This window comes from Cynara cardunculus (genome assembly GCF_001531365.2).
Source record: "Cynara cardunculus var. scolymus isolate 2C chromosome LG 8, CcrdV1, whole genome shotgun sequence".
NCBI classification, from domain to species: domain Eukaryota; kingdom Viridiplantae; phylum Streptophyta; class Magnoliopsida; order Asterales; family Asteraceae; genus Cynara; species Cynara cardunculus.
Genome location: NC_037535.1, coordinates 1961751 through 1985701, shown reverse-complemented (window position 1 = coordinate 1985701; position 23951 = coordinate 1961751). Strand labels below are relative to the sequence as shown.

The window sequence follows — 23951 nt, the reverse complement described above, 5'->3', positions numbered from 1 at the left end:
CCCAAAAAAAAAAGTCAAAGACGTTATGTTGTGGGTGAGATGCTAAAGTCATAGTTGAATGCCATTAATTCAATAGGGATGTCATATTGAATTACACAAAAAGATTGAGGATGGTTTATGTAACTTCCAAATATATTTTCATATCTACCCTCACAATATAAAATGTTTACATATCCAACACAGGGCTTATCCATTACAACATTATATATACCCTGGCCGGTCATCAACAACCACCTAAACCAACCAACCAATCAATCGATCAAATCTTCCATAGCCAATTCTTTTGTCCGGAAAACACAAAGAACACAAAACCTCTTCTTTAAGTTAATCATCTCAACATTTTTCTCTCCGATGGCAACAAGAAAATTCCACCACCACCACCATGATCAAAGATCGAAGTTCCTTAATTACTTAGGTGGCGGCGGCGGCGGTGGTGGTGGTGATCAGAGAATCAATCGGGTGGATTCCGATGGGTTTGAGATGAATGAATCCGACCTATGGAACACCAGCGTTGACGACCATTCACACCTGCAGCCTCAAAACACCATCTCAAGAAGATCAAAGTTTCCATTGAAAGCTCATCAACAAAGAAAAATGCCCATGACGTCGGCGGCGAAGTCATTGCCGGTCAACGTACCGGACTGGTCAAAGATTTTGAGAGATGAGTACAAGCATCATGGGAGGAGAGACAATGATCATGGTCATGACGTGGGATTTTATGATGATGATGATGAGGAGGAGGATGATAATGAGAAGTTGCCACCCCATGAGTATTTAGCAAGGACCAGAATTGCTTCATTTTCCGTTCATGAAGGCTTTGGAAGAACATTGAAAGGCAGAGACTTGAGTAGGGTTAGAAATGCTATTTGGAAGCAAACTGGTTTTGAACAAGATTGATGTCACACTTTCCAATGTCGGTTCACGTAATCAAGCTCCGAGCCAGAAGTATTATCTGTGTCGGTATGTTCAGAGCATGGTTACGTGGGCTGTATATGAAAACACGAAAGAAGGTGTCATGTTTAGCGTTTACAAAAATAATTAAGTTAACATTAACCAACTATATGTGAGTCTAACTTGATGGACCGCGTAAATCACAAAGTATTTAATTCTTCATTTTTCAATTTGTATCTTGTTTTCTTTTACTTGCTACGTTTTATTCCTCTACGCATCAAAACTCGTGATCATATATATTTCTATATTTGCAGAGCCAAAAACAAGACTTAGAAAATGAAATATGTAACTATCAAAACCCTATAACGAAACCTATGCATTGATCGAGAATAAATAATCGTCTAGAATTAAAACAATATTGGTATCAAAAAAATGTATAATAAACCTCTTTTTTGAACTTTATAACATATATTTTAGTTATCGATTACATGTTTTTAGTCAATAATTATTACCGTATGTATATTTGTAGTTCATATATGACTGATAAATAAATATAGTTGAAGATGAGGAAGAACAAGTAAAAGTTAGATGAACAATGTTGACTTTAATGTATAGAATGGGAGACTTTAATTTTACTTGGTTTCGTGGTGTCTCACCTACTAAATTTTTTTATTGAAATCAAAAATTTAACGAAACAACTTTTTACGTAATTTAATCCTATAGCGGTTTATACAATAAGGATATAGATGTCAACAAGCAGTACCTAGCAAAACTGAAAGTAAACATATCAATGCAAATGTAGATAAAGCAGTTGAAAGTATGACAAATGCGTAATAAAGATAATAATAATCTTTACGTCACAATCAATATCTCTTTAAAATTAATGTATATAAAGTAATGGAAAAAACGACTTATTTAGGTTGTACGTATGGATTTTATTTTTGTTTTTAAAATAAAATATTATATATATATATATATATATATATATTGATTAACCTGGATATCTAACCCGTTATGCGAGTCGACTAATCCCAGAACGACTACCTGTTTTGCAGATAGTCCAGAATCACCGCATTTGAATCTCCGTGGCCACAAGATGATTTTTATTCCTTCTTGGATTTAAACTTAGAACCTCCTGATATTTTTGATTTTTAAAGTCAAGCCCAAACCAATTAAAGATCATCTTTATGATTAAATAAATTATATTTTATGGGCAAGAAGGAGTGGATTTGGGAGGAGGAGTTTGAAGTAAAGAGTTGTTTGGGTGTGGTAGGTATGAAAGGGGCACTCCATCTAAAGGAAACCTTCAATCAAAAGTCATTTATACCCTTCTTTTTCAAGTCTTTTTCCAATCTAATTATTTAACTTAAAATCAACGGTTAGAAACAAAAAAAAAAAAAAAAAAAACCCTCCTCAATCATTTCTCCTTCTTTTACTTAAATTTCAGTTTGCTTCATTTTTATTTTTTAAAATCGTAACATCGCTTTCCCAAAAAATTATATGATTTAAGGTGTAGTTTCTATCGATGATGTAAACACGTAATCATGTCTTATCTTGTTATTAATCATAAAAAAGATTACATGTCGCTTTCGCTCTTGTGTATCATATATGAAATATACAAGTTCTACTGGAAACACGATTGATTGTCATTTTTAAAATCGGAATTACACTAATAAACATTTAACTGGCCGAAAAATGAAATAACGACCATAAGAATAAAATTACAAATGATGAAAAATTTTAGATATTATTTTGAAGGAAGAACAAAAAACTAAAACTTACTTCTTAAAACAACTCATGAAATAATTTAATTCGCTTGTTAAATTAAAATAAAATAAAGTACGATTGCTATCATATTAAAGACTGAGGCTAATTCGATCTGAAGCAATGATCATCTGCAGTTGACACGTTCGATAGGTGATTTTCATATTGTCATTGTTGTAGAATTGACTGAATTAATTAATTAGTGGACACATTGCATCATCATGAAATGTATTTTTGTTGTAGGTCTTGTTTTCACAATCTTTTTTTTTATGTCTCTGACAAAACATCTCAAACGTTAAATTTAATGATGTTTTTAAAAATGATAATTGTTTACAAAGTTACGATATATTCCTATGTTTATCTGCAAGGTTATAGTATACTTTATTAATTACACTACTGACACAATGTGTTCCTTCAAAGGCATCACATACATAATACGTTTTCCAAAATTAGGTTTTTAGAAGTATGTATTTGAAGATAATAACCCAATAAAAACTCAAATAATTTGTAGTTTAAGTAAACAAGCATTCGGTTTATAAAGTTAACACGTATTATAAGGTTGAATAATGGAAACATTGTAATTAACTAACCATTAATGATGATTATCTTGATAACTTACCACTAATAATGCTTTAATTAATTCAAAGAATATAATATATTAAGAGAATATTAGGTGGGAAAACAAGGAAGGACAAAAATTGATCACCCTCTTTTTTAGATACACAGTTTTGATTTAATTAATTTGTTAGCTTTAAATAACTTATTACCTGACTGGTTGGGTTCTAGTTCGAATGAAAGTTATGGTGAAAAAAATAAGAATGAATCTACATCCTTAAATCAATCATAGCTAAAGATCAACAGTAATGAGATGCATCGAGATGTACCAAATCAATTCCTATGAAAAGCGCAATTTGTGAGGTGGAGATGAGATTAGCATTACTCTACAAATGAAAACGTTCTTATAATTTATTAAACTCGTTTAATATCAACTTTAGTTGTTAATTTAGACAATAATCGAATGAAACAGATTGGTTAGCTTGTGCAGAAGTTCATACTATCGGATTGGATAAGACCGATCCAATCCAATCATATATTATATTGGATTAGTTGTTCAACGTAAATTAGATTGGATTAGTTAAGTTAATAAAAGCATCATCATGTCGACCCTAGCCAGGGGCTCTACCCCTTGGACCCCGTTACCAGGGGCGCTGCCCCAGCACCCCCGTCGTTTCCCCTAAATAACGGTATACTTTAACTCGAAATAAACTCAAACAAGGGTGCACTTCACACCGTCCTTACTTGTTCAATATTTATCAAGATTACATTGATCAACAAATTAATCCCATTACACTTAAATGATATTAATGATACAAATCACCAACAGTTAGTTGGTGTTGTATACTTCTTTTATCAAATTTTTATTGTAATTGTTTAAGTTTTCTTGTCCTTTATAGTTAGTTAGAAAAAGGATAGGGATGAATGTGCAATTTCGATTAGGTCGTTTGTTTGCCTAACATTTGGTGTACCATGATTTGCACGTGACTTATTGATATAAGATAAGATAAAACATATATTCTTTTTTTTTTATGGTATATTTTTTACATACTTTTCGTACAAACAAATTATGAATTGGATCGAGTTAACATCGGGTAAGAAAAGAAACAAAAACACATTAATTTATGGGTTGTTTATCATATAACAATTTACATTTAAATTTATTTTTTCAATGTATTATACTTTGAAAATTTTATTTATTATAATATTGGATAACATTTTGATTTAAATTTATCAATACTGGATTTCTATGTCACCTCGCTTCTACATAAGTTGTCCCTATGTATCATACCGTTAACTTTACATTTTTTATTATAACATTATACTTTCAAAATTGTTTTATTATAAGATCGTCGGTTTCTATTACAACATTGTACTTTTAGTATTAACATTTTATTATTTATCCACTATACATTTAATCAAACATGTTACCTAAATTAGCATATGTTTCTAATCCCAAATTTCAAAAAAAAAAAATTTAGTTTCCCAAATTCAAGATTATAATGATGGGTAACTTCTTGATTTTAATTAAGATGACTTGAAACAAGTAATCAGGTTTTCATGTTTCAAGTCATCTCATTATCTGCATGAAACATCCACATGTAAAATTTTGTTTATGTAACATTTCTTATTACATTATTGTACTTTGAATTTTTTTTATATATTATTTAATAAATATAAGTCAAAACTTAAAAGAAAATGATAATCGATACTATTTAGATGTGGATGAGAATATAATCTGACGTATATCCTATCTATACTATATTATAAAGCATTTGACAAAAACTCTTAAAAACCACTTTTTATACGTAAAGTACTGTTTATTAATGCATATTACTTAAAACTCAATATTACAAGTAGATTGTGCGTAAGTACAAGTTATTAAAGCTCCATATTTGAATTCATGTAACTAACTGCAGATAAGCAAAATCAAATACAAGATAAACATCTCAATTTAAATATAAAAAATTTAAAATATAATTAGGATAATCATTGAGTTCTAACAAAATAATTAATTATTATCTTTATAAAATGTTATATTAGTAAACCAAAAATAAATTATTTCATTATTAAACTTAAATTAAATTATAATTAAAAAAATAAGTTAAAGAAATTACATAAAAAATGAGAACTTTTAGTTGATTTGATATTAACATTGATATATTTTTCTTCAAATTTATATCTTATTCAAAAATAAAATCATTAATGCTTTCTTAAAAACACATAAAATCGTATTATAACATCGACATAGACAAATAATAAAATAGAACAATAAAATCGAGATGTGTCTCGCTGCATTGCGCGAGTACTCTTCTAGTATTATAAAACATTTGACAAAAACTCTTAAAAACCATTTTTAATTCATGAAGTACTGTTTATTGATGCATATTACTTAAAAATCAAGATTACAAGTAAATTTTGCGTAAGTACAACTTATTAAAGCTTCATATTTGAATTCGTAAAACTAACTGCAAATAAACATGATCAAATAGAGAATAAACATATCATTTTAAATATAAAAAATTTAAAATTAGGATAATCATTGAGTTATAACAAAACACTTAATTATTATCTTTATAAAAAATTATATTATTAAACCAAAAAAATGAATTAAAGAAATACACAAAAAAAGAGAAATTTTAAAGTCATTTTGGTATTAATATCAATATTTTTTTTAATTTTTTATAACATCGATCGAGACAAAAGAAAAATGAAACATTAAAATCGAGATGTATCTCGCTACATTGTACGAGTACCCTTATAACATTTTCTAATGTAAACGTGATCTTATTGAGATATTTTAATTTGGTCAATTAAAGTATTAAACTAGTGTAAACAGAACATATTGTAAAATTCTTTATTAAAAAGTATATTTAAGGTTTATACTTGAACAAAATAAAGATAACAATAAAAATTACTTATAATTACAATATTTACACGTAAATGTCACTATCTCTTAATGTGTGAAAATTCTAACTAATGTGGTTTTACCAAATTATTCAAAAGTATTTTGACACATGGTCAATTGAATAATAAAATGATATTATTCTGAAAATTAAGGAAGTTGTCAATTTACTAGTTGCATTTGTCGAATCATAAACTCCACAAAAATAATCACGTCTAGAGCATTTGTAGTAATCGTGAACCTTTTTACAGATTCAATGATTCATGACTCTCCCATATCAGTTTTCTTTTCCATGCATGTTTTAGAAATCTTCTACGTAATCATGGATCGGTCCATTGTTTATGTAATTAAAAGTTACAACGATAAAAATTATAACAATTAAAAATTACAATAATAAAAATTGTAATAATTAAAAACTACCAAAAACCGATTTCTTTTGGACTTGTTCATAATTTTAAATGGTTTCATAATTTTTATTTACTAATTTCTTAAATGATACGATCATTAAAATTGTCGATTTTCTAAAACATATCATATAATGTGGTTTATAGCCTATTTCAAATCTCTAGTTTTTAGTGTTTGAATCTCCTGTATGAGATTGCAATAAGTACCAGGTTAGTTCCAAACTCATCACCATCACCATGTGTTTCTTTTCTTTAGAACTAGTTTTAACAAGAATAAGATGGCCTATGACTTTTTTCTTGCAAGTTTTTTTGAGAGATTGACGTTGATGTAGAATATGCAGCTATTTGAATTGTCTCATCCCTTTCTTTGAGGAAACAGGGAAGGAGTCGGTGGTGGTTGGACTTGGTCGTCTTCTTTTTTCTTTATAGTGATGGAAGTAGGTTCTTTCCTAGTTTCCTATATTTTGCTTTAGTACAGAACACTTGGTTAATGGCTTCTTTTTTAGCTTAAAGTTTTTGTCCATAACGCTTTCTCAAAGAGAAAGTTGGCCAACGACTTTTCTCCTCTAAGACCTATATTCTGCTCGTGAGCAAATATAAACATAGAAACCTAGGATAGGCTATAAATTTTGAAACAATTTTAAAGGCCACTTCATTGAAGACCAACTTCTCATAGTCAATATTTTTCTTCTTGTGTAAGTATGGTCATGGTCTTAAACCTAAGGGTTGTTTACCAAATTCTTATCACGTGTTACTTATTCTACTGGTGAGTATGACGATGACCGCTAATCTTACCTTTTAAGTAAGAAAGAAGACTCTTACCCGATAAATGCTTACCAGGTAAAAAACGTTTACCACAATTCATTTTGATGGTTAAGAATGTTACCCAATAAGATAAGTGAGAATGATAACTTTTACTAGTAAGCTTTTATCCTATAAGTGTTTGGTAATTAAACGACCCCTAAGTCTTCCTAATTTTATTCTAAAAATAATAGAATTAGATAATTACTCTCATTTTCATTATTTATTCCATTTTAATGTTTTTCAAATGTATTTTTATATTAGAGTAACTGTTTATCTTCTAAAACATAAGGGGATGTTTATCAAATACTTATCGGATAAGCGTTTACCGGCAAGAGATATCACCCACATTTACCTTATCGTGTAACATTCTCGGACATGAAAATGGATTGTTGGTAAGCGTCTTAGACCCGGTAAGTGCTAACCAAGTAAGAGTTGTTTATCACACTTACCGGATAAAATTCTCAGTCCTTGCATTGACTCTTACGGGGTAAGTTTCTCGCTCCTTATCATGTTCAATCAATAAAATAAATAATACGGATAAACGCTTATCCAGTAAGCAATTAGTAAATGACCCCGTACTTTCATTTCAATTAATTGTATGGTACTCTCACCCATCAAGTAGACCTTTGAATAAACCAAATTGCAAGGTAGCCTAAACTCACAACCAAATTTTTTCTACCAATTTTTAATGATTATTGACATTTGACAGTTCATATATGATTCTATAGAGTGATGAAATTGATTTTATGGTTTATATTGAAGGTAGTTTTAAATTAAAAAAGATGAATACCGGGTTGTTAGTAGTGATGATAACTTTTGGTAGACTTGGATGAAGACACGTTCAATGGCAGGGTTTTTGATGTCGATGAAGATAATGTTTCTAGTTTAGATCATTTATCGGACAATTTTAACTTTGATTGATCATTAACGATGTGTTGATGCATTTTCGTTTATAACTGATAGCAGTCTTAAGACATATATAACTTCATTATTATATTTCCCCTTTTTGCTCATACAAGATAGTAGTGTTTAGGGCATTTTTATAAAATTATTACCCGTATTTCATTTATTAATTTATGAATATTTACGAGGTTGTATGTTAATTTATACTATCTTATAAACTAGATTTATCAAAAGTCTTAAAAATAATTTTTAATGCACAAAGTGTTAAAAAAACAACTCATAATGCATTAAATACTACTACTTTATGCATTCAGTCTTAAAATTTCTTAATTTACAATTAAAATAACATATGGTACAAGTTACCAATGCACATTATTATCTTTTCTTTTCATCTTTCCAAGATACTTTTGATGTCTTCTCCCCATCCCCCAAGGTGAGATTCAAACTGATATTCACCATGAGTTATTAAAAATTCTCTTATTCATCTCTCATTCGATTGCTCTAGAACTCTCGGTCTCGCTCTCGATCTCTTGATTCTTTGCTCTTGGTGTAAATCGAACACATTTGTGAAGTCGTTTAAATATGTTGGATTTTAAACTGTCATACAATTTTTTTCATCTGTAATTAGAACCATAACTCTTATTTATTCAAATTGTATTAATATGTAAAGACTAAGTGTAACTTATATCATCGTTTAAATCTTCTCTAATAAAACCAATAAAACTTCAAAATCGTTAAAATTCACGGCTCCCACCGCATTACGCGGATACACAACTAGTTTATTAATAAAAATGTTGTAAAAATAATCCTAAAAATGTTATGAGAGTTGCAATCATTTAAACAATTTTATAATTTTTATGGACATTTTTATAAATAAAAAGAAAGAATTACAAATTTTACTATTTGATTAGTTTTCTAAAAAAAAAATTGTGACAAATTTTAGAATTAAAAATAATATAGAATATTTTTGTATAATTAAAAAATATAATTTTTTTTACATTTTCTTTGAAAATGCTGACATGAAATTTATTTTCTTAGTTGTCATTTAGAAAATAAATAAATAATGTCACATCAAAAAACAACCGATCTTAATCAGCATTTATGTGTCATTAAGTAACACATGTACTTAAAAGTTTATGATTTCTAATCTCAAGTACCAAAATAAAAGTTCCAAAATTTTGTTATCCTTAATAGAAATCAAACTAAAACACATTACATTTTTCATGCAATTTACCCTATATTTCATTAGTTTATGAAAGATGGACTCTTTCAGAACAAGGATCGATCTTTATAGAAGGACCTCTCCTCCTTTTAGGGGTGCTCACGGCCCGGGTTGATCGGTTTGGAGCCGTTTTAGTAACCCAACCCAATGTTGGCGGTTTRAAAATTTTCAACCCAACCCAACCCAAACAAAAGTTCAACCCAACCCAACCCAACTCGTTCGGGTTGATCGGGTTGGTCGGGTTGATCGGGTTGTGTTTAAACAATGTAAAATCACATAAAAATAAAGGAAACTTTCCTTTGAAATACGACCGACTATTCAAGATAATATGCAAGTTCATCAAATATTTAGATATTACAATAAAAATATTCAAACTAAATGATAATACATCAATCAACAACAATAGTTTTAGACGTTTCCAACCCCGATGCTTTCGCTTTCTTGACGTTGAGGTTGGTCATGTCATGATTGTCATCTATAATTCAAAGCTAAAGTTAAGGTCGGGTTCATCGGGTTGGTCGGGTTTTTTTGGGCCTGACCCGATGTCAACCCAATAAGGTCGGGTTGGCTAATTTTTTTATTGATCATGCATCGGGTTACCTCGGGTTGGGTTGGTCGGGTTCATCGGGTTCATCGGGTTTTTGAGCACCCCTACCTCCTTTAGGTGCACTAAACCGGTTCCTCCCTATCCGGCCTTTTGATCTAACATGGGGCCTGCCCTCGAGCTTATTAGTTTCAGAATTTTGCAGGTAACTTGAAAATGACGTTTTTTTCCGCATCTTCATAAGAATAGAAAAAGGATTTTTTTTTTAATTTAAAAAAGGAAAAGAAAAGAAAATGGGATTAAAATGAAACCAACTTTCACCTAATTCCTATTTTGGGGAACCAACTTTCAAAATCGTCATTTTGGGAAACCAACTTGCATCTGATTCCTTTTTTGAGCAACCAACTTTCAAAATCGTCATTTTGGGGAACCAACTTGCACCTGATTCCTATTTTGGKGAACCAACTTGCAAAATAATTATAGAAAAATAACTAAAATTCGTTTTTTCCAAAAATTAATGCAATAAAATCTATTTTTCATTTTAAATCTCGTTTTTTTAATTCAGATATCAAATTGAACATTTAAAAAAAATCTAAATTACCACAATAAAAATTGTTTTTTACTAATGCAAAAAAAATCAATTTAATAGAAAAAAAAAATTAATTAATGCAATTGGTTATATATAAAAATCTTGAATGTGATATTTAATATTTATTTTTTATTGCATCAATTAATTTTTTTCTATTAAATTGATTTTTTTGCGTTAGTAAAAAACAATTTTTATTGTGGTAATTTGGATTTTTTTTAAAAATGTTCAATTTGATATTTGAATTAAAAAAAACGAGATTTGAAATGAAAAATAGATTTTATTGCATTAATTTTTGGAAAAAAAATGAATTTTAGTTATTTTTCTATAATTATTTTGCAAGTTGGTTCCCCAAAATAGGAACCGGGTCCAAGTTGGTTCACCAAAATGACGATTTTGAAAGTTGGTTCCCCAAAATGGGAATCAGATGCAAGTTGGTTCTCCAAAATGATGATTTTGAAAGTTAATTCTCTAAAATAAGAATTTGGTGAAAGTTGATTGCATTTTGATGCAATTTTCCCTTTTTGTAATTTGGTGTTTATTTTATAAAAGTTGAAGTTCCAAGGAGAAAACATTATTTTTGTAAAAACAAAGGGGGGCTGTTAGTGAAATGTCGCCTTCTACTACCTGGACACGGTTGCTCCGCCGTAGTGTTATCATCCCGCGGCCTTTAGCCGTTACCGCTCTCATACTAGCATGATTACCATTGCTATTACTAAATTCCTATTAGCACTTGCTTAAAGCTGCAATCCAATTCGAATCGAAACAAAAAGAACCAGTATGACGATGAGAAGGCCGTTACTGATTGGCGTGATAATCGTCATGGCTCTTGGACTTGCCGTCTACTTGAGGCTTTGGACCATTGATTACCAAATTTCCTCCAGCGAAACCGATTTATTAAGGTAAAAACTTCACTTTCCGATCTTCTGTTACAGATTTCATTGGGTTATCTTTTTCAAAATTATACGGACAACTTAGGGATTTCTGTGTGTTCTATGTTTGATAATTCAAAAGCATCCGAATCCTGAATATGGAGATTGATAGAGAGTTATATAGGTTTGTAATACAAGGATGTTAGGGTTTAGAAATGAACGGGATTTCATAATGTAAAGCAGCAGCAGAGAAAGTTTAATCTGCAGATTTCAATTTGGGGTAGCTTCCAAGGTGAGGTAGAACCGCAATACATTTAGGCTAGGCCTTTTCTCCGGCCAAATCCATACAATGACATGTTTCTCTGTGTAACATATAAGTCAATATAGCATTGGTGCTACATATATATACAGTATACTTATGATGGATCATTGAAGCTAATAGAACCATTTCGATCAATATGAAGCTATTAGATTTCATTAGATATCAAGATCGTTGACATAGATGGCTATAATACTTGATTTTCCTTCAACTAAAATGATTACTTGTAGTGCAAATGGCCAGAACTAGTGGATTTTGCATAATGTGAAATGTCAGGACTTGATTACTTGCAATTGATGTAGTTAATGCATTATGATGGATGTTATGAGAAATATGCTCAAAACTTTTGTCAGCACAAAAATAAGCGAAAGATGTGTGCAAGTATATGCAAATCTGAGCCATCTGGCTTTATAAGTAGTAAATTGCTAATAACCAAGCAGCTTATTCTACACTGGTTGGACTTCAAAGCTTAGATTATTAAGTAGAGAAAACACTCATTTCAAGAGGGTGAAGAATAATAATGTTTGTGGATTGGTGAATTTATGAATTAAAACATGCTATGGGTATAAACTCTACTGAGGTGCCAACATTTTGCAACTTCATCTATGTCAACTTAAACCAAATGAAAACTTTTCCAAGTTTATAAAAACACTCGGTCTCGAATATAACACATTTTCCTATGCAACCTTAGTTTGTATGAGGTAACAAAAAATATTGGTTTAGCCATGTTAGGCAACAAATTCATATTTCTATTCTATGTAATTACAGGAAATCCTTCTAGACCTCCATTGCATTATTCAAGTTAACGTTTCTTGTGTTAAATTCATTCCTGGACTTTAACTCAGATTTCACATGGACAAGATTTCTCTACTGTTTCCTGTACCTCAGCTTCATTTACACCCACGCCAACTTTGGAACAGAACATAAGGCATAATACAAGAGGGATAACTTTGAACCAATTTTGTATTAATTAACCAAAAGTACAACTTGTAACGCACCGAAGTAAATGTAAACAATGGGCAGAAAATAACGACAAAGTAAACACGATGGAAAGAAAAACATAAGCAAATTAAACTTAACTACCTGAAACAAAAGACGAACATGAACTTGAGGATTCAAACCCCTAAATCTACACCTAGTTGGCGACTCTAAGAGGATGTCAAATCCATATTTTCACAATCATTTTGTTGTTGAAACCTTGTATTGTATCTATAATTGAGTGCAGGTTTCTCCTTCCTATTTTCTTTTACTTTTTAGTGACCTTCCTTCTTTTCGCCTGACTCCAGACACATGCTTACCTTACATAGTTTCAGAAGCATGCTTAACTTTTTTTTATTGTTGATTTTTTTGTAAAAGCCAAATGGTGAAAATATTTCACCTTAGTATAAATTATGAAACCTCTGGTTATACTTATCAAACCACCTTATCTGTCTTCCTTTAGCTCCTTTCATTCATCGAATTTCGTCCAAAAATCAGCATATTCATCTTTTAACTGAATCATTATTCATCACATATGAGGTGCTACCACACTTCCCGCAGTTGAACCAAAACTAGGAACTAAGAACCATATTACAGATGGTTTGACTTACCAGCTCCAAATGAAAAATAAAGAAATTAAAAGAGATACAATGACACAGAAAGAGGAAAAACATGCACAAAAAGAAGGATAAACACACTAGAACAATGTGCAAATAACTCTCAAGATAAGAATTATCAATGGAGATAAGTGCAATAAGAAAGTTAAGAACAAAATTAGAGATGAGTTGACAAACTTTATGTTAGATTCCGTTCTTACAAACTAGATCCAACTGGCATTAAACACAATAATGCAAAGGGATTTTGCAAGAGATGAAGCACGAGTGGAAGGAGATAAAACTTGGTTTAGAAAGAGAGCATATATGCATCAGTGAGTGAAGTGTAGTTTTGTGCCATATGAACTAGACAAAACCAAACCAAAACAACCCAATACATCCCACTTGAAAGTAGGGATCTCGGGGGTGGGATGTACGCAGATCTGACATCCACCCCGAAAGGTAGAGCAGTTGTTCCCGTGAAGACCCCGGTTTCTGCAAAAGTGTAAGCAAAATGGAAATAGTAAAAAATATGCAACAAAAGAGAAGGAAAAAAAGGCACATTGAAACATAGACAATGTAAAGAAAAACGAACATCCCATCCAAATAGCATATGACTCTTGAAGACCTCTGCTAGCTCCCTAACCTCCCATGTCCTACTACCCTATTCCTACGTCGCCAGAAACTTCTATGATAGGTTATATTCTTGAAAATTTCTAAGGCCACCTTGTCCATCCTGAGCTGCTCATCTACGTCCTCCTTGGCCCCTTGGCTGTCACACCTTAACTCTCCTACCCGATGCCGCGGTCAATCACCTTCGGATGTGACCAAACCACCACAATCTTCTCTCTCAATTTTTTGTGATAGGTGCAACTCTGAACTCCACCCGGAAGATCTCGTTCTTATCCTATCTACCATGATCCGGCCACAAGTCTATCTATGCACCCTCATTTCCAGAACTTCTAACTTCATCTCATGGGTCTTCTTTGTAGTCCAACACTCTGACCTATATATGATAGATGGTTTGATGGCTACCTTGTAGATATTTCCTTGTAGTTTTAGTGGGACCTTCTTGTCACGTAAAATCCTCGTGGCAGCTCTCCACTTAAACCAGTCTTTATGTGATGCATTGTAACATCATCGATCCCTCCCTTTGTCCGAATCATGGAGCCTAATTATTTGAAACCGTCCTTTTAGGGTACCTTTCCCCAACTTTGACTGTACCCCCTCAGGCCTCATCAATAATTCTCCCCACTGAAATTGCACCATATGTATTTTATCTTGGAGCGATTTATGTGTAAGCCTTGTGATTCCAATGCCATCGTCCACTGCTCATTGACCTCTACCTTCTACTCTTCTACTAACACAATGTTAGCAAATAACAATGTGTACAATCTCAGAGACTAAAGAGAGAGAAATGCTTCTTATCACCCACAATTCTAATCACCGGAAAGAACTCACCATGTCCATGTGTCCCTCACTTTATTGTTCTCAATTACAAAAAACTTTTCCCCTAATTGTCGTGTTGTGACCAATAAGGCACCGTCTGCACCTGTTGCACTTAAGGTGCGGTTCCTCTCCAGTGCCACGTGTCTTAACTACCTAGATTTCAATATTTTATTGATTTCTGTAGCTTATCTGGTTATCAAAGCTTCAAGGAAACAGCATCTCATAAACAACTGTAGCTTTTAATAAATGATGGAGGAACTTGACCAAATCTTAGAGAAGAGAACCTTAGATATCAGTTCTCTATCCGTCCAGGTTTTCCAGTTTCACCTAAATATGTAATCATTTGTTGATTTATTGCAGAAGACAATTTGATCTTGCAAACATGGAAGCAATGGATGAATCAGCTGAGTGGAGACTCAAATTCGATGAAGCACAAGAACGAGCAACCAAGTGTGCAAAGGAGCTAAAAAGGGTGTGTATATTTGCAATCACATGTTCATGAATACATCTAATCCAAATTTCATCGTAGATGCATTTTCAAGAATACACTATGGCAGCCAAATAAGTTTGAATCCAGCAACAAGTTGGGTAGAGACTTCTTTGTGCACTGGCTCTCTTTTTTTTGTTCTTTCTTTAACCATAGTTTTTTTTTTTTTTTTTTGCACCTTCACTCCAACTAGTCCATGAGGTTCATGCAAAATGCTTTCTCCAGTTGAACCTAACAATATTTAACCTTCTGGCCAATGAACAAGCTACTCTGATAGTACATAGTGAGAATTGAACTTGAGACCTCACCATATTGGAGACCGACTTGGTTTTTGAGAAGAGATTGTTTCGATGGCTCAAATCCCAGTTGTAGATGCTAATGAAAACTCATCGTATTATGAACATTTTTTAGGATTGTTAATCTAGTTGATTTATGAACAGGTTAAGGAAACTCTTGGGGATAACAGCATGACCAAGAGGCTAGATATGTTGCAGAAGGTATAGTTTTATTTATAATTTTTGTATATGTGAGGGGAATCAGAATTCTTATATTTCCAAGTTATTATCAGGAGAATATAAACTTGCTGGAAAGGGTTGAGACCTTAAAACAAGAGCTTGAATCAGAGAAGTTGAAGTGCAGTATGCAGAGAGCGTAGCCGTGTGTTAGATTTTGAGATCGAGTTTTGACCAAAGATGGCAAAGTTATATTTAGAATTTTAGATCAGGTGAGAAGTGCAGCAGTATTTTGTTGTTACATTTACTGTAATGTAGACAAGAATGTTTTCTTTATCCTATAGAGAAATTAAAATCCATTGTTTTGAAAAAAAGTAAATAAATTAACAGAAGATCGGATTGAGGTTTAAACCCTAAGATTTGGAATTGGATTTCGTTCTAATCCTGCTCTTGGTTTATAACAGAAGTCTGAATTGAAATACGACAAACATTAAATTTAAAGATCTCATGGGGTAGTCGGTATTTCAGGCAATTCCATATTATATTCGTAAATCTTTATATATATTAAAGTAAAACTCATAAAGAATGAGATGACATCCTAAGAAGTAAGTATTCTTCATTTCTTGAATTGTGGTTGAGTTTGTGTATCGCACATTGATGGAGATATGAAATATTTACAATGAATGGTAGGTATTTTAAAGGGAGATTTGAGATGCTTTTGTGGCAACTCATGAATTTGGCTACTTTTGGTCAATCCTCTAAACTCACATTGTTTGCCTCATTTTGGCCAGCCCTCCAAACTAATAGGTTTGCTCATTTTGGCCGACCTTATTTTAGCCAAAAAATCTTTATATATACTAAAGTAAAAACCCAAAAAGAATTAAGTGGCATCCTAAGAAGTGAATATTCTTCATTTCTTGAATTGTGTGTGGTTCAGTTCGTGTATCTCGTATTGATGAAGATATTAAATATTTACAATGAATGATGGGTATTTTAAAGGGAGATTGAGATGCTTTTCTGGCAACTCATGGGGTTCACTCATTTTAGTCGGTCCTCTAAACTCACGTTGTTGGCTCATTTTGACCGACTCTCTGAACTCATGGGTTTGCTCATTTTGGCCAACCTTATTTAGCAAAAAAAAGTAATCATACAAAATAAAATAAAAATAATCTTTATCTTTATGTATATTAAATAAGCCATATTAAATGAAGAACAAAGAGATATTGAGTTAACATCAGTAACATCTAGGCACATAAAAATCAGGGGCCCAAATTTTTTATAGTATAATATTAATAGTTAGAAATATTATAATGAAAAAAAAAACAAACACAAATTAATTAACCAAAAATCTGATTACAAACCCTTCCAAAAGTCCAAATCCATCAATAACATTCTGTCAAACCAAAACACCCCTTAATTAAACACACATCGGTTTGCTACTTACGGTGTCATGTTTATATATTTTTGAAACTTAAACGGTAAAAAAAATTTGCTTAGAGAAAATGATCTAAAAGGAAAATAAAAAGGGTATCTATGTAAATTACAAAGAACATAATTAGAAAAAAGTGAGAGAAAAAACCCCAAATAATAAGTTATATGAAGTAGTTTTTCAAAAAGCTTACTTATGGTTTCCAAACAAAACATGATCTAGACACACTTTCATCTTCACAATAAACCTTTCAAGTTTCAAATGTTTGTGACAAAAATTGTGGTAACAATGTAGCCATAATTGAACTAAACTAGAATCTAATATCTTGATGACCAACCAAATTTGAAATCAAGGTACAGTTATACAAAATTTGACATCAAATGTCAAAACACTCATACCTGCTGCAAAAGAGCAAGCAAAATTTTGTACCTCACAACCTTAAATAGTTCGTGTCCCATTGAAATCTTCACAAACTAAAATGTGTCTCTTTGTCATTGTGACGCCAGCGACCAAAAGTTCAAGAAAAAAGATGGAGATACGGCAAACCAACTTAGAAAAGCCAAAGCTGTAGCCGACATGAACTTTTTGCAATGGTTTATATCACATCTATCAAGATCATTGCTGATAAGAACCGTGATGCCCGCACATGCACATGCAGCAGCAAAAGTTAGCGTCGAGGTAATCTGTGCCAGAGGATGTAAAATTATTGATGATTAGATTACTCATGGCAACACACAACTATTTAGCTGAATGACTGAAAACTCATTAAGGTCATTTATCCAAAGGACCCAACGGTCGGGTCTGGTCTGGTCTGGTCCGGTCCCGGTTCCATTCAAAAGCAGGTGAGAATATTAAACATGTGTCTTATTTTGCTAAAAGATTCGGATATCTTACCCCATCGCCAATTGTGTACACAGTAATAACTGCAGGATCCCTCAAGCTTCTTTTGACACAAAGTGCATATACATCGATCATAGCTAGCGACAAGCTCCATAAACTTTGCAAGCCAACAGCAGCAACAAGGTATCTAAGGGGCATCCACACTATCAATTAGATTATTTGGTGACAAGCTAACAATAGCAACTTTTCATAATGCAACTGGAAGTAATATAGACCAAAACAGAACCAGCCACGTTAATGGCAACTTAGACACGGGTTTACCACCAATCCATCATGATCGACCACTTCAAAACGCTACCTAAGACAATGATACCCTTCAAAATCATTTTTCAAATCATGATTTAAGGGCATGGATTCAGTAGAAACAAGTGAAAAACATGCACATAATTCTACAAATTCCCATCACCAGATTGGGAATTTGGGATGCCAATATCCAAAATCAGCACTCTTGTGTTTAATCTCTATTAGACAAAGTTATATCGATTTGTGATATTGAACAGCATACAAACTCACACACCCATGTCTTCAAAAAGGCTGGAATTTCACATTTCACTTTTACATGGTATGACTAACATCCCCCTTTTTCAAAGCAGACATCCCTTTTGTTTAGTAGTAGAACTGTCTTGGAATAAAACTGTTGTACTTTGGCAAAAAAATTATTCCCAACAAGAATTGCCAGCATTGCAAGAACGAAGTACTCCATAGGTAACACTTAATTTGTGCCTCTAAAAGAACCCAACCAACATGTAAAACAAATGCAGCAGCCTGTGCTCCGAGAAAAAGTCATATTACATGAAATTTCTTACCAACGGAGACACGGTTTTGCTAAAGCACGCCTCTCTTAATGAATTTTATAGGAGAAACATGTACGACTTTTCATATTGAACATATGTGGTATATGGTATAATAGAATGAGTATATTATGTTTACTGTCCCTTTGTATATCGTTGCTATATGTCATGTTTCATCAAACAATGTAGGTACAAAAGCAACGAAATTGATGTAAGAACTTCAAAATTGTGGTTAATTTCAAGAATGGAGGATTTGTGGCCTTTAAGTCACAATTAAACCACCTTTCATCAAGACAAGTCACCTTTGTTGTTGACACACCATTACAACTGGCCTTCCCTTATTGTCAATCATCTTTTTATTCCTCAGTGCCAATCTCTCAGAAATTAATTAAGCTAACGATAGATCACCATTGGGTTTTGGTCACAGTGTTGGAATCTCAGTCAATTTTGGTTTTGGTCTCAGACCAGTTAACATTTTCACATGGACATGCGAATATGGATTTTGGTCACAGACTAGTCTCCTGGCTCGGAAAATTCAGTCAATTTGCATTTCGGCCAACCTTATCCTTCTCCAGCGAGTCATATTTGACAACACCATTCACTGCAAATCTGCAACCACTGTCCTCCATTATACTTTTGGAACCATTTTTTGCCTGTTAGTGCCTCAGTAGTGTTGGCATCACCTTTTCGGTCCCTATCTCAGATGTCTCACAATAGGTAACAGTTCCAGATTTCGCACCTTCATCTATCATCAGTCATCCTTGCAGTCTTCAGTTAGTAACCTTGATTTTGGTAGGAACTTTACCGAGCCACGTTTCCATGCCCTGTTGTTCCCTTCAGCCCTTGGTGATGGTCTTCTTAATACTGGCGGCCTTCAAACCATTGGCGCTTGTTTTTCCTAGATTTTAGAATGGAGAATAGGGTTCAGGAAAGATTATCAGGTCATGGCGACTAGGGTTGAAATGGTAACACATGTGGTGTAGATGTTGTGATAGGATGGTGATGTGTTTGCTAGGACTTAGCCAAGCAGAGTGGTTGTTGGGTTCGGGATTGGGAGCTCCTTATTTCGTCAACAAATGGTCCCAGGCTTTTAGACAACGAGTCAACTTATTCATAGGTTTCAGTATCTTTCAGAATTCTCTTTGTTTGATTTTACTTTCCAGTGTATATGTATCTAGTTGCAAAAAAACGTTCAGGCCGTGGTCAAATTGGCATTCCAAAACAGTCAGGGACATAAAAGCTACCATCTTCAAGTCTTAATAGATATTCAAGATACATATATATAAGGGTTGGGTTCCGGTGAGAATGCGAGTTATGGTGAGAAGGGTAAGAAGGGAACCCCACCCTTGGATCAATCCTAATTGAAGAGTTCCACTAGGTTAACACTAATGAGAAGCACCGGATCAATTCCCTTCTATAGCGCAATTCGTGGGTTGGTTTGAGATTAAAAGTAATCAAGGGTCCAAATCCCTTCTTACACTTCTCACTTAACTCCTATTCTCGAACGATCCTTCGTCTTGATGGAATGAAATTGACTGTTCTGTTTGGAACGCCATTCCATCAAATCCCTTGTTCTCCATACCTTTTTTAGGGAGGCAGGGAGTGTTTTTTATCCATTCTATCTGACAAAGAAACCATAACTACACATATATCAATTTCCAGAACAACACTGTCTGTATCTTGTTCTAAGGTCTAACAACCCATATTGTTTGTGGTTCTGTTTTGGATCTTTGTGTTCCTTCTTTTCTAATTCTTTCATGGTGGTTAGTTGGTGTGCGTAAGTTTTTGAGTTATTATGTACAACTTAAACATTCATTTTTAATGTGCATCCTAAAACTTAAAGTATTCACGAACAAACATTTTAGTCAGCTTAAATACCTCAACTGCTGCAACAAATTTCACTTCTTATTATGTAAGTTCCAAAATTCTATAGCTTTAATAAGGATTACTGTTATGCTAAAATACTACTCTGGCACCTAAAAATAAAACTATTTGATCAAGATCTTCATAATAATTTATTTACAATTAGTTTGTCACTAAACTTTCTATATGTCTGTATGGCCATGAGGCATGTGTTTCTAACCAACATAAACTTTAGCAAAGAAAATAACATGTAGATACACTGAAATTCATGTATCAGTATTTCGGAAGAAGGTACACGATTAAACTTTAAGTCTTAAAAAGATTATCTTGATCTTTACACGCTTTTTAGAGGCATTTAGCACTACGGCTTCAAATTTTAATTCTCCTGGAAAAGTTGCAAGCAGTGGGGACTTTAGTGCATAGAGTAGCACACGATAGGCATAAGTAGCTCTGTTTTAAAAATTAGGCAGTATTTTATTTTCTCCTTTTAGTGGTGACTAGACTCATTTCTGGTAAACACACAACAAAAGGTGTCACATGTACATTTTTTTTCCTTGTCTAGAATTAGAGATTCAGATTTGATTAGAAATATAATTTAATGGATATATTTTGTGTTGCAGAAATCTAATACTTGAAACTTAGATGGCAAAGTAATCTTCTGGAGACATTTGCATGTTTAAAGATCATAGATAATACTAATCAATCTTAAAAATATGGTATTCTGTGTGTGTATATATATACACTCACATATACTGACATAAATATCAATGGATATTTAGTTAATTCACAGTACAGCTCCTTGCAGCTTTAATAGAACTGTTTGCTGAAGATCTCGTTAACAATGAGAATGAAACAATGCTAAATCAAACCCTAAAAATTATTGTTTACGTAATCACCCGTTATCTTTTGCCACATCGCAGTTTATCTCTGATGAACCTCGACACAGAACACTTGATTGTAAAAACCACATCGCAGTTTATCTCTGATGAACCTCGACACAGAACACTTGATTGTAAAAAGAGTTTCAAGAATGTCAAACCGGTAAACCTTAATCAACGGTACATGGGTTTCCTACCCCCCCCCCCAAAAAAACCAAAAATGATGTTTGATTTATAAACTGCCATCCGTGTTGGCGGTTCGACCTTGCTTTATCATCTATGGACGCTGATAAGATCCATTACCACATAATTAATAGACAGCACTAAGCCAGAAACGTCAAACTGCAAATCATCATTACATGCTCGATGATGAAAAGCTCTTTCACCATAAACAAACTAACCATATGTATCTAATATAACTTGCAAAAGCTTACCCAGGCTGTCATGTTATAACATTGCCTAAAAATTACACAAACATATAAAGCGAGACAGAATCAGACCAAAACATGTGCACATGAAGTTGCCTATTGTGGCCAGAGAGCTAGAATTCACCTTCATGACAATACCTGCTTGTTCAGCCTCTTTCCAATCTTATCTCACTACATACTAACTCCCAGAATTTTACCAGCCATTGTCATCTAAATGCTACCTTAATTTCACACAAACAGAACAAGCAATCCCACATCACCCTCATCAACCCTATCTCACATCATTTATGAACGTGAAGCATGAGCTCCTCATAATTTGTAGGTAGTGGGCTACGAACGATTTCCAACCATGGTTTTAGTTGAATTGAAGATTATTGAGTCAGTATGTTACTTTGGGCTTGAGGTATTACAAATGGTATCAGGGCAATGGCCTCTCAAGGTGTGGAGAGTTTGGCTCTTGCATATCCCGGAGATAATGACTCTGAGACTATGTTTAGGTTGGATGTTGGAAACTTAAGTGGAGGAATTTGTAACAACCTTGGCCCAAATTGATTATGAAAGGTAAAATATGAATTTCTCCTAAGCGTTGTCTATTGGGCTACTAACAATTTACCACCATGGTCTATTTAATTTTTAAGGCATAGGGTCAGTCTTTTTGTTTGGTCTTGATGTGTTACTTTAGCGACAGAAACCAAACCAACCTAGTAAATCCCACTTGAAAGTAGGGCATGGGAGTTACATGCATACAAACCTGACCTCTGCCAAGTGTTAAATTATATCTCCAAAACCAACATGATTTCTCTGAACCTTACTATGCTGTGTTGATTAATGACAGACAAAACCCTGATGACTCTTCATTCTTTTCCAGCATTTCTAAACCCGTGTCAGACTTATAACCCATCATACACAAATGAACCATTTGAGTCTTTATTCTCAATGCACAAGAAAATTCAAGTTCAAACCTTGGTTGCTAACTCACTAAAACTTAAGCCCATCGAGATGGAAAACATGATTACTCTCCCTGGCTTCTAGCTTTAAAGTCAAACCTAATAATTTTAAAATGCAAAATCGATAAGGATTTTGTTGCAAATTAACACCAGTATTTTCTTATTTCATGAAATAATAGTCATGAAGTTTAAATGTATTGGGCAATTATTCATGAGAATATCAGAATCATTGTCAATTTTGAAGTTGAGGAGGAAAACCTCTTGACATGCAAAGTCAGAGGGTATCGATTGTATAAAGAAACAAAAGGCGTATAAAAGAAAGTCAACAAATTACCGGAAAGCGGTGACGGAGGGGAAATCAGATGTTGTAGCCATGACGGTGAGAGAAATGACGGTGAAGACGAACTGACAGAGACGAAGGGCGAGTCCAGTTGACGTACCAGGCATGCCTTCCACGTCTTTCATCCTCACTCTTCGAGGCGGCGCTACATCGTTTCTTCCGTCAATCAAAGGCGGCGGCTCCACCGGGTGCACCGCCGGCCGGCTCATACTTATCGCTTATTTGCACCCAATTCGGTCCCCAAAACTCAAATTTTCCAAACAGAAATCACATCTGCATATAATGATATCACAACCATGAACGATGAAACAGGGAATTGTATCAGAAGTGATGTAACAACAGATATGCTATGCAATCTGTAGATTGTGGTGACGAACTTTTAGATTTTGGGTTTTATCGATGAGATTTTTCCAACAAAATTGAGAGAAGTTAGTAGCAATCGGCGAGGGGAATGTTTTGCTACAAGCCTCCAACTTTATGCTTCAATGTTTTTATTTATTTCTTCATCCCATTTTATTTTTTCTCTTGATTTAATTATTATTTTGAGAGAAAAGAAAGTTGCAATTTGTTTCTTAGAATCTTTTCTCATTAATAACCTCATGGCATCAAATCTTTTTGTAAATTTAATATTTCGTTTGCTGCAAATA

General features: G+C 33.2%; 3 protein-coding genes across 4 annotated transcripts; 2 read left to right on the top strand and 1 right to left on the bottom strand.

Moving 5' to 3' along the window:
* The first annotated feature begins 242 nt into the window (after positions 1-242).
* Positions 243-1121, top strand: LOC112517143. The gene has a single exon (XM_025124485.1). The coding sequence runs from the start codon at positions 352-354 to the stop codon at positions 895-897; it is 546 nt and encodes a 181-aa protein (XP_024980253.1). The 5' UTR covers positions 243-351; the 3' UTR covers positions 898-1121.
* A 10011-nt stretch (positions 1122-11132) lies between these two features.
* Positions 11133-16150, top strand: LOC112516749. The gene is made up of 4 exons (XM_025123962.1): positions 11133-11480; positions 15150-15261; positions 15717-15773; positions 15845-16150. The coding sequence occupies exons 1-4, from the start codon at positions 11359-11361 to the stop codon at positions 15929-15931; spliced, it is 378 nt and encodes a 125-aa protein (XP_024979730.1). The 5' UTR covers positions 11133-11358; the 3' UTR covers positions 15932-16150.
* Positions 16151-17392: 1242 nt separating this feature from the next.
* LOC112516747 (CASP-like protein 5A2) lies at positions 17393-23747 on the bottom strand. Of its 2 annotated transcripts, XM_025123961.1 has the most exons (4): positions 23682-23738; positions 23299-23577; positions 18052-18184; positions 17393-17840 (listed from the first exon to the last, which is right to left on the bottom strand). In XM_025123961.1, exons 2-4 carry the CDS (start codon positions 23511-23513, stop codon positions 17649-17651), a joined length of 540 nt encoding a protein of 179 aa, XP_024979729.1. In that variant the 5' UTR covers positions 23514-23577; positions 23682-23738; the 3' UTR covers positions 17393-17648. The 2 variants fall into 2 exon arrangements, with proteins under 2 accessions (XP_024979729.1, XP_024979728.1); XM_025123960.1 differs by having other exon boundaries at positions 23299-23747.
* Positions 23748-23951: the final 204 nt, after the last annotated feature.